The 12,912-nt window shown below is 29.3% G+C and overlaps 1 protein-coding gene across 1 annotated transcript; it reads right to left on the bottom strand.

Annotated features, from left to right (window-relative positions):
• Positions 1 to 11,224: 11,224 nt before the first annotated feature.
• LOC128667789 (uncharacterized) lies at positions 11,225 to 12,001 on the bottom strand. The gene has a single exon (XM_053739356.1). It carries the CDS (start codon positions 11,999 to 12,001, stop codon positions 11,225 to 11,227), a length of 777 nt encoding a protein of 258 aa, XP_053595331.1.
• Between the last annotated feature and the right edge of the window lie 911 nt (positions 12,002 to 12,912).

Genomic DNA, 12,912 nt, shown 5'->3' with positions numbered 1-12,912 from the left:
ATTTATTATTTAATTAGTAATAATTTTTCTGTGGGAGAAAATTTTGATGATAGTTGTGTGTTAGACAATTATTACCAGTAAATTCTGAGCATGCTATTATTTTAAGACATTTTTCTTAAAAAAAAAGTGGAATATGCAATTAAAAAAATCTAAAAAAAATAGATCCCGTCGTTGTCCCATTATGAGCATAGCTGGAAAAGTTGTAGAATAGGTGACAGTTTGCTGTGAAAAAATTATGAGGGGAATCGATCAGTGTGTTTTTTGTAAATCGAAAGTTTATACTTTAAAGTTGAAATTTCAATAGAAGTGTAGTTTACAAATTTTTTTCGATATTTCTTATCGAAAAGATATCGAAAAACAAACATTTTTTGACTCTTTAAAAATTTTGTTTAAACCACTTTTCGCGAAGCTACAGGCATTTAAAAGAAAAATCTCTTCATGTTTAAAATTCGATATTTTGAAAACGGTTGGAGGAAAAAATTTGAAAAACAATCATGAAGGCATCTTTCAACCTATGCTAAAAGATAGAAAAGTTTCAAAAAAATCCGAGGTTCAAAAGCTAAATGGTGTCTGATTTAGCGAAGAACGCCTCATGGATAGCCCGAATTGGTAATCGAACCCAGACCATGTCGGTATCGCGCCAAGTAATCTACCAGTTGAGCTTTTTGGCACTATAATATATTCCGATCAATTTGATCTATAAGTTATTGAGCCACACCGTCCATCGTACGGTAGTACGCCAATTTAATATAGTAGAAACCTAAGCATGCAAACCTTCTCAATAAGACAATTTGTAGATAAATTGAGATAAATATAGATAGCCCGAACTGGGAATCGAGCTCAGACCATGTCGTTATCGCGCCGAGTGCTCTACCAATTGAGCCATCCGGCACTGTATACCGTTCAATTTGATCTATAACTTATTGAGCCACACCATCCATCGTACGGTAATACACTAATTTTATATAGTGGAAACCTAAACAGAGTTTATTTTTTTATTTTGCTCTACAATCGATTGAGGCAGTACGAAGTCTGCCGGGTCAGCTAATTATATATAATTTTATATGATTATATATAAAGTTTTTTTCGCGGGTAAGCACTTGGAACTTGGAAAAATATGTGGAGTCCCACTTCTAGACCATTACCAGAAAAATGTATTGTAATTATTATCACAATGAAGTCATTGGAATTTAAACTTTTACTTTTCTTTAGCGAATTTTAATGTAGAATTGCAAAGTTTGTAGAATAAAAGTTTACCAAATATGTTAATAATTCAATTTGCTATAATTCTTATAATAATAATAATAAATTATTTTAAATAAAATTACACAAAAATCACTGAAATTTTGCAAACCTAAATTTTTTTTTCACAAATTTAATTGTAGAATTACAGTGTATTGTAATTTTCCCCTAAAATTTTCAATTATACAGGAGTCGCGATTTTACAAAACAGCATGTTGACTTTAGAGAAAACGCCTTCAAAACTTACAACTAGTTATCAGCTGATGTATGCACTGATAGAAAAATTATATTGACTCAAGAAATATTTTCTTTACCAAATTTTTCAAGACCATTTCTGAGATTTAGACACTCGAAGCTACAATTTGCTTTTTTTATTTTCACTGTATGACCATTTTCCTGCAAGTTACAGCACGTTGAAAATTACTTAGGAATTTGGAATTTTTTGAATATCCTTTGATTTTTGTAACTAATGTATGATACTCAACTTTTTTCGAATATATCATATATATTTAGCAGTAATAATTTTTTTCTCTACAATTAGTCACATTGAATCGTATTTAAACGTTTTGCTTTTAACATATTAGATTTTGAAATAATAAATCTTAGAAAATGTTAAAAAATATTCCCAAAAAGTTAAATTTTAAATCTTATGTAGTGTATAATTAAATTCAGCAGTCACTGTCGTTTTGTGTAGCCTAGTCTTTAAAGCGTCGATCTTTCGTGCGTCGGGTCCCGAGTTCGAATTCCACTAATGCATGTGTGGTCATTGATAAGTTTAGCGTTTTTTTTTTTTTCTGAATCAAAAGTTTCTAATTAGATTAGAAATTTAATATCACATATCTAATACTCCCAGCATCGCCAAAATGATTGGACAAGATATTAAAAAAAAAAAATCTGTTTTTTTTTTTTATGTTTTTTAAATGACAACACCCTGATCAAGAAAAATGATTTGAAATGATTCAAAACAATTTGAAATGATTTAAAACAATTTGAACTGGGTAATATATAGATATACACTAGGGTGTGTCAAAAGAATCCACTAATGTTTATTTCTCGAATGGCCGTGGGATTCTGTCAGAGGATGTAAAAATAAAGTTTCTGTGAAAATATGAGCTCTTAATATTGATATTTAAAGGTCGCGAATCATAATTTTCTATTTTCCATTTAAATAACATGAGAAAAAAAATTTAAGCTTGAAATTTTATTCCTCGGCAATGACTCATTGCACAGATGAGCTCAAAATATACTTTGTAGGGAATTGAACGCTCTATAAAAAAAGTATCGTATCATTTTTTGATAGATCTGTCTGTTGAAAAGTTATTGGAGCTTGAAGTCAAATTTATAGTGAATATCGAGATCTTTTTACTTTTTCAGCGAGACTATCAGACTTATCATAAAATTTCATGAGATCTTTTTTGTAGAGAATTTCAATCCCTACAAATTATTTCCAATTAACTTTTTTAAATTTCACATAACTTCCTAGTTATTTGCATTTTAATGTTAAGCTCTTAAAAATAAATATTGTTCTGATCGATTTTAAGAGCTTAACGTTAAAATGTAAATAACTAGGAAGCTTTGCGAAATTTGAAAAAAGTTTATTCGGAATAATTTGTAGGGATTAAAATTTTCTACAAAAGATCTCATGACATTTTGTTATAAGTCTGATAGTCTCGCTGAAAAAGCAAAAAGATCTCGATATTCACTATAAATTTGACTTCAAGCTCCAATAACTTTTCAACAGACGGATTTATCAAAAAATGATATGATACTTTCTTTGTAGAGCGTTCAATTCCCTACAAAATATATCTTAAGCTCATCTGTACAATGAACCATTGCCAAGGTATAAAATTCCAAGCTTGAAACTTTTTTTTACCATGTTATTTAAATGGAAAATAGAAAATGATGATTCGCGACCTTTAAATATTAATATTAAGAGCTCATAGGTTCACAGAAACTTTATTTTTACATTCTCTGACAAAATCCCACGGCCGGTTGAGAAATTAACATTAGTCGATTTTTTTTACACACCCTAATATACACTTAGTATGGATAGAATCATTTTTCTTAATCAGGGTACTATATTGTAAAATTACTTCAAAGAAAATCATTATATGTGTTGTAAAACTCAAGTGAGATATTGTAAATTTCCGCACCCGACTGATCGAAAATTGTTTGTAAAATTATTAAAGTGTTGTATAATATCATTAATCTAACTGAGCTTCATATGTTTTGTAAAATTACAAAACTTACAATGTAAAATAATAGACTAACTATCGAAAAACGTTTTGTAATATTACTATAACTACTTTGTAATATTTCAAAACTAAAACAGTGGAAAATGTTCTGTAAAATTACGATAGAAATTTTTAACAGTAGGCATTGCAATTTTACAACACGTATGATCTTTTGAAAGTTTCGTATTAAAACAGCTACACATTTTGGTTTTACAAATAATTTCCAATTGAGTTATTTTCGAAAATTACAACATTCGTCATATAAAATTGATAAGCCTGATTGTATTATCTGTTTAGTAACATTAATCATTTTATTTTGTAATTTCCCAAAACAAAAATAGTAAAAAATGTTTCGTAAAATTACAACGCCTGTTTTATTAAATTACAAAACTGCATTGGCAATTGACTTCCAAAACGCATTTTTTGTAAAATTACCATAGAAATTTTTAACAGTGTATATAGCAGTCAATAAGGAATTAACTTTATAAGTCAATCAGATGAATGAAACAAAGTAGAGATTTACAATCGATCACATAAATGTAAGTTAGGAAATTATTCGTCATACACTCATTGGGTCTAATAATTATAGATAACTACTGAAGGCTTCAGAATATTTATCACGATCTGATGTCACCACATCCCATCCATCTATGACTCTATTTACTCGATCGTAGTCAAGATGGCTCCGCTTTCTGTTGAAGGATAGCTAACAAAGTTAACCTGAGACATCTTACTTGCCAAGAGTACCAAGGAGACGTCGATGCTACAATGATAGTCAGAAAGCATTAGAGCGCGTCTTTCTCAGTAAACTAGTGCTTCCAAGTTAAGTCTCCAGTAAATTCGCTGCAGGATGGAGGAATGGGACAAAGAAGAAAGAGGAGAAAGCAAGCAAGATGAAAGTGGGGATAGTAACTTAGTTGATGTTCCTTTCCGTATTAAGTTCTCTCTCACTCTATCTTGCAGCAGTTTAAATCACTACAAGCTTTCAAGATTGCTACTCTTGTCGATTCGCGGCTCCGTCAAGAAAATTAGTTAATTATCAGCTAAGTGCTTGGCCACATCTATACTTACGAAATCGTTCTTAAAATCATTTTCTCATAACTTGCTACTTCTATTTAACAAAGAAAATACTATCAGTTATCATATTTACAATTCTTCTCCCGGGTAAAAGAATTATATATAATTTCATATAATTATATATGATTTATATAGAATTATATATAATTATACAGAATTATATATAATTATACAGAATTATATATAACGCTGAGAAAAAATCATAGATGGTTGTATATAATTATATACAGTTATATACAATTGTATATGGTTTAACAGTGTTATATTTTACGCCAAGGAAAAATCACATATGGTTATATATAATCTTACATAATTATATATGGTTATATTTAATTAACAAGCAATCTCCAGATTCTATAATAGGTACATATGTTTTACTACAACTTGAGTTTTTAAATAACTCGTCATTTAACTATGTTTTGATTTCAATTGTTCGATTAAAAAATACAATTTATTTTCACTTTTAACGAAGAACTTTCTTTAAAAAAATATCTCTCATCCCGGGAAAAAATCATCAGACCTGATCATGCATGATCATGTGTTAATCTCATGCATGAATATTCGCCAGCTATCAGCATGCGTGATCATGCTTGGTCAGGTATGATTATACTTTCTCATGCATGATCACGCATGCTCATGGCTGGCGAATATTCATGCATGATCATGCTTGAGCAAGCATAACCATGTTTGACCAAGCATGATCAGGCCTTTTCAAATACAATACCTAGCATGAATAAAAAGAAAATTAAAATAACGATAATTTTGAATTAATGATCAACTTTAAATTAACTTATTTTGCTAGTATTGACGTATAGTTAATGTTTACTGGCTGAAAAGTTATATTGAAATTTTACCCGTGACGGGTCTCGAACCCACGACCGTTGTGTTATGAAGCACGTCCGCTGTCCACTAGGCTGACCTGTCTCGTTCAGTTTATAAAGATTTTTAACACCTTTTGAAAACTCAGAGTTGTAAAAAATACAATATTATTGGAATTCAATTCAGATTTGTTCGCTAGATTTTTTTTTAATAATGAATAAAAAGAATTCTGGTTATAAGTTACAAGCAAATCTAACACTTAAATTAATCTTCATTATTAATCGAAAAAAGAAAAAATGTAATTGTATTGATTATTATTACCTATTTCGCAAAACTTTATTGATTCAATTCTTCAATTAAATAAAAAAAAAACAATTTAATTAAATCTATTTTAATTATTTTTTGGAAAAAAAAATTAATTCTAATTATTAACTGAATTAATAATTATAAATTAAATTTATTTTTATCATCGATAACAAAAACATAATAATTCTAACTATTAACGTCAAAATAAAAATAAGTGTTTTATTATTTTAATTTTTTCATCAAAAATATTTGATTATCCCTTATTGAAAACTAATTAAATCCGATCGAAGCTCGATCGGATTTTGATTGTATTTTTAATATCCCGCAAAAAAAATTATTAACTTTCAAAAATTCGGGAAGTTATTGGTTTCACCCCGATTTTTGAAAATCGAGTTTTCATCAGATGTCGACGTTTTGAGCTACTAGGAAGCTATTCTGACTATTATCAGAAGGATGTATATATGTGTGTGTGTGTGTGTGTGTGTGTGTGTGTGTGTGTGTGTGTGTGTGTGTGTGTGTGTGTGTGTGTGTATGTATGTATGTGTGTATGTGTGTGTGTATGTGTGTGTATGGATGTAAACTCTTAACATCTTTTTAATGAACTGACCGATTAAAATGTTTGAGGTGACAATCAAAAGAGTTTGTTGGCCATTAACTTTTCTGATAATTTCAAATCGATCGATCGAATAGACTCTAAGATATGGAAGAAAAACAACAACAAAAAAATTTTCTTTTTCAGTTTTTTTCAATTTTCTCAAAAGTAACTTGATCGATCAATTCTAAAATTTGATCAGCTTCAGAACTCAATAAAATGCGTCGATTGCCACCTCAACCATCTCAATCGGTTGATTAGTTCGTAAGATATTGTGGGAGAGAGAAATGCTAAAAAACGATTTTTTCCGAAAACAATGATATACAATAGTATTTTTGAGCTCGAAAATGTATTCACAACAATGTTTTCAAGCTCAAAAAGCTCGAAAACAGCGGGAAGTTTTGGGGCTGGCTCGCAGGGTCAACCGATAGACAAATTTTTTTGCATGATCAGACATGACTTTGCATGAATCATGCTTGATTATGAATAATTCATGCATGATCCATCCTTGATTATGCTTGGTCTTGCCTGAATCGTGCTTGATCTTGCATGCTGATTTTTTCCTGAAGAGGACAAGTCGATGACCATTAATTAGACGATAATGCGTTATATCTGAATCACTCAGAATAGACTCAAAAAGGTTACAAATTTCTAGCAGAGCAGAAATTCAACGAAAACTATTTACTTCTGAGATTTATAAAACTATAAAAATAAATAGCTTTACAGTGAAATTTACTTTAACTAACACTACTGAAAGTTATGAATCAATACAATTTTTTGTAGAAATGAATAAAATTGTGTGTTTCGTTCAAGAGAAATTTGTTATTGAAAAAAAAAATTCTATTGAAATTTAGAACACCAAGTTAAAATAGATCATTTTATATCTATAATTGAAAGTAAAAAATTAACTCTTTTTACTATAAATCAAGTGAAGATGATAAGTAATAAAAAATAATTGTGCATGATCAAGCTTGATCAAGATTTATTATGCATGCTCATACAAAGCTATTCACGGTTAGGTAGGCTCGAGCTCGATCATTCTGGACGCTCGAAAATAGACATGCATGGTCATGTATGATCAAGAATGATTATGGATGCGCATTTAAAGCCACACACAGTCATGCATGATAGTCTTGACTGTGTTAGGTGTTATCGTGCATGACCAGTCTTGATAAAGCGTAAATTGTGTACGACCAAACAAAGTCATACGTAATCATGCAAGCTCATATATAATCGTACAAAGTACGGAAAAAATAATTTTGAATGATCAAGCTTGATCAAGTCTGTTTATACATACTCATACAAAGTTATACACGGTCAGGTAGGCTCGAGCTCGATCATTCTGGCCGTTTGAAAATAGACATGGATGGTCATATATGATCAAGAATGATCATCGATACCCGTTCAGAGCCATGCGCAGTCGTGCATGATGGTCTTGACTGAGTTAAATATTATTATGCATGACCAGGCTTGACCAAGCATGAATCGTGCATAATCAGGCTTGATCAAACAAAAATCATAATTGGTCGTGCAAGAATAAGCATTATTATGCAGGTCCGTGCACAATCTTTTAATTTCTATTGTACATAGTCGTGCACTGTCAAGAATGACTGTGCATGAATCATGCAAGTTCATGCATGATGGTATATCACCATTCATGATTGAAATATATAGTTGAGTAGGACTTTGCACGATCTTACATGATTCATGCATGTCCATGCCTGATTCATGCACGATCATACATGATTCATGTATGATCATGTCTGGTTCATGCTCGATCAAGCATGGTCTTGCATGCTGTTTTGTTCCCGGGGTACTAAGAAATAAAAACACTCTAAGCAATTAAAAATTACATAAAATTTTATCAAATTTCATGAACAAATTTTTTCCCGGGTGTAGTTATATTTCACAAAAACATCGGATAATTGTAAAATGTATTTGTAATCAATATTAAAAGTTGGAATTATTTTATAATATAAAACGCCCATTCAGCATTCAAAATGGAAGTAGATTTCTAATTATTTGATTATTTTCATCTTTCAAATAAAAGTTAATTATGAAATAAAAATTTTTTTGACTTTCTGAAAAATTCTCAAGATAATAAAACACAAAATCGTAAAAATTTTAAGTTTAGAGCCAAAAATTGAATCTCACTGAATGAGCTTCAATATAAATATAATAACCACTATTAAGAATTTATGGTTTTAGCTACTTCATTAATTTAGCGCCTTCAATTATTTCAACAATGATAAATTAAGAAAATTAATTTTTTTTTTAATTCTCAATTCAAGTGAAGTACAAGGGTGATTACTTTTATATTGTATAAACATATTAATATCGCTCTTTTCTCTGAGAATTGGATTTTCGCCACTACCCTACGGAGGATGTAAACCTAACATACGACACATGCAACACAGAGAATAAAATTTAATAGTATTTGTTATTATTCAAATCAAATTACTATTTCACCGAGGCAATCTTAAAATGGTCCAAAAATACAGAAATTGTCCTTTAAATAAGTAAAAATTATAATCGCCTAATCCTGTATATTAAAATATAATAATTTTATCTTAGTGTTCTTAACTGCACGTTTGTCCTCAAACCTTTGACAATCGTTAATACATTAGGCGAATAATTTGATAATGGTTTTATTAATCATCATTTTAATGTTAATTAAAGTAACGTATCAGCAACAAAATTGTATATTTTTTAAGTACTTGAAATATATTTTTTTTAAATATTTTCATACATCTATTTTTTATCTATTTTAAGACATTAGGAAGGGGAGGCAAAACGAGGTACCTCCAAAATTTCAAATAAAAAAATTTAATTTTTTAAATGTTTTCTGAACATTCCAAAATATAATTCTTGTAAACATAATCGAGCATTATTTAAAATTTTTTTTGTTAATCTTTTTCGGAATACACTCCAAATTTTTACTATTAATTTACTCTGAATACATTCTATTGCCACTCGTAATGCATTTCGGCTCCACTCTAGATTCACTCTGGTTATATTGTGGTTCCATTATGAAAAACACTGTGATTTCATTCTTTCTGGTTTCCCTCTGAAAAGACTCTCGTTTCATTGTGGACTTACGTTGGATTTGCTCAGAATTTGCTCTGGATTTACTCTGAATTTACACCCTTGAATTACTCTGAATACACTCTGGGAATACTTTGGATATACTCTGGTTTCAGTCTGATTTCAGTATGGTATCACACTTCAAAAAGGGCATAAAACCGCTCTGGAATCATGCTGGAATCAGTATGGTTCCATTCTGACTCTGGTTCCAGAGTGGTGCCAGAATATATATTTTATACCGCTAGGGTTAATACATGGAGTGATTGGGTACTAGTTTTCTGATCGGGTATAGAGTCTTTAGCTTTAATATATTTAAATAAGAGATACTAATGCCAATTAATGAGTGCATTACTTTTACTCTTTATTATTACATGTAAAATAAAAATCCCAAAACAGTAATTAATACTGTATGTTTATCTGGAAAATTGCTATATTATTACTTTTATTACTAATTTATTCGTATTCTTTATTAATCAAACACCAAATTTTACAAAAAATATATTAAATCATTATTAAACGTTTAGTACATCATTTGATAATACGATTCAACGATTTTTACTATTTAAAAATACAAAAATTAGCTAAAAATGAGTATTATATACCCTAAAGTATTCAAAAATTACAATCTGTTTAGTAATTTCTGTAAACTAGATGAGTAGCGTAGTATTAAGTATTGTATTAGCAACTAAAAATTACTAAACAGCTTGTAATTTTTTCGAAGCAGATCGAAAAAATTGAAAGTTGGTGCGAATAACATATACAAATATGTGGGGCATTCCACGCAAAATCGGAAGGTTTAAAGAATTTTAATTTTTAATTTCCATTATTTTTTAATATTTTTTAGTACTCATCAAAAAACTCATCCTCCTAAATTTTGAGATTTTTTTTATCATTGGTTCAAAAGATATGAAATTTTCAAAAAAACCGCTCTTTTCATGGTTTTTCGCTCATAACTTTTTGAAAAATATTTTAAATAAAAAAACTCAAAGATTGAAAAAGTATCTTTATTTCATTTACTTTCAGAAAAAAAAAATACCAATAATTTTTTAGAAAAATTTTTCCGCGTTATTTTGGAGTTTTAGAACTTTAAAGTCGTTTTCTGAAAATCATACATATTTTGATTTTCCTGAAAATTTGTGTCAACAAACTACTATATATTCCACAACTTTTTAGTTGGTTCCGGTCGTGGGACCTCCGTGGTTACTATTTTTTTTTTTCGATTATTGAAAATTGAAAAAATTTTTTTCCGCTATAAATTATTGTCCGTACCGATTTTTGATACTGTACACTTGTTTATCTTACATATTAGAAATTGATTTCGATATTTTTTTATTCTTAGTAGGGATTAAAAAGCAGTAAACAAAAGTTAATGCTATTTATGAGCAGTTATAATAAATGTTTTGATTTATTGAGAAGCAACTATTTCGAAGCAAAAGAAACATTAGATTTGCTATGTAATTCAGCTAAGACCATTACAGGAGCTCAAAAATATCATATAAGTATTTGAAAAAGCGACGAAACTGTATTACAAACGTTTTTAATTATTTCCGTGTTCTTTTAAAAATTTCACAGCAATGATTGTTTTATGAACTAGAGTACTCCTTGGTTAATATAGCTCCGTCGCTTTATAATTTACAATTTCACTCATTATTTCACTTGGAAAATACAGTATCATATCATTAGCAAAAAGCTTACAAATTATACCAATCTTATTAATATTAAATATACTAATGATTTCAATGGCATAAATGATAAATAACAACGGCCCAAGTTTAGAGCTTTGCGGTACTCCCTCACTGACATAAATTTTTTCAGATAAAACACCACCATACCTAACTCTTTGTTTACGCTCCTCTAAATATGATACAAACTAATCCAACACAATTCCTCTCAATCCAATCTTTCTTAACAAATCAATGAGTACTTTTCTGTCTACCGTTTCAAATGCCCTTGTAAAATCAATAAATATTATTCTAATCCACATACCATCATCTAGATCTTTTCTCCATTTAGTAAGTAAGTCTTGCAATGCGGACTCACATGAGAAATATTTTCGGTAACAAGATTGACCTACGTCCGAAATAACGTTATCCTCGATAAATTTCTCAAGTTGGGTCTTCACTATTCGCTCTAGAATCTGTTTCAAGATTGGAAGAGTATTTATGGGCCTAAAATTTTCAGCTTTGTCACTATTTTTAATCTTTGAAATTGGTGTTATTACAGAAACTTTCCAGCAGTTAGGAACTATACCTAAGTTTAACGAACAATCTAACATACTTAGAATAATATTGCGATTACAGTCCCAAATTTTCTTGACTATCACAGCATTTAAATCATTATTTGCACCTTTATTTACATCTAAATTATTAATAATTTTCTCAACTTCCAATACTGATACCTCATCAAATTTTCCCCATATTTTACTATTATCAAAATTATCAACAAGCTCTTTATGATTATATCCAGTGGATACATCATTACTTTCAACTTCCTTAATAATATGTTTTATACTATTTACAAAATATCTATTGAACCCGTTTGCTATGTCAAGTTCATTTTTTAAATAACGATTATTAAAACTAATGGAGTCAAATATTTCGCTGCTTTTCTTTTTGTCACCAATTAATTTTTCAATTTTAGTCCACATAGCTTTAGGATTTGTTTTATTATTATCGATATTTTTGTCAAAATATCTTTTTTTGGCTAATCTTAAATTATTAACTACGTTCTTTCTCAAACGCTTATAGTGCCCGAGATCATATATATTTTTTGAATTTTTGGCAACGTAAAATGCCTCGTCTCTTATTTTAATTTTATTAATTATTTCATTTGTGATCCATGGTTTTTTTTCCCATTTATTATTTTTGATCATTGTTTTTATAGGTACAACATCGTTTACAATTCTAATTAACTTTTCAATAATGTCATTTACAAATAAATTATATTCTAATTTATCAGAAATTATTATCTTATTATTACTTAAATCTACCGTCAGATCTTTGAAGTTATTTTTGAGTTTATCTTCGAACATATCATAGTCAATCGAGTTAAAGTCTCTTTCTGAGATAACTTTAGAACCGAAACTATCGTTCAATTTTTCATTTAACGTAACACTCACGATGTTATGATCAGTTATTCTCAGAGTTGTTAATACATTACATTCGATTTTACAATTAGATAAGACTAGATCTATGATTGTATCAATTGTTAGTGTAGTACGTACAGGAACATTAATTTTTCGTTTTAAACCTAGTATTCCAAGTTCTTTTATTCATCTGCCTGCATAATAATTATTTTCTTTCTTAACATCGATATTGAAGTCACCTACTACTATAAGTTTTTTGGTATCTATTAAATCATCTAACAAAGCTACAATGTTTCTACAAAAACTACTTATAAGACCTAAATTCGGCGATCTATAAAGATTACATAGAGTCACAGATTCTTTGCCTTCTAATTGGATCACATTCAACCATATACCTTCACTGAAACTAGCACTGTTTAATAACACTTTATATTTTAACTTCTTCCTTACAAATGTGATTACTCCACCAGTTC

The sequence above is a fragment of the Microplitis demolitor genome, chromosome 5 (genome assembly GCF_026212275.2).
Source record: "Microplitis demolitor isolate Queensland-Clemson2020A chromosome 5, iyMicDemo2.1a, whole genome shotgun sequence".
Classification (NCBI taxonomy): domain Eukaryota; kingdom Metazoa; phylum Arthropoda; class Insecta; order Hymenoptera; family Braconidae; genus Microplitis; species Microplitis demolitor.
This window is presented reverse-complemented; position numbering and strand designations above follow the sequence as displayed.

Coding starts and splice junctions, on each gene's coding strand:
- LOC128667789 (XM_053739356.1), bottom strand. CDS start 12,001: ATGTGGACTAAAATTGAAAAATTAATTGGTGACAAAAAGAAAAGCAGC.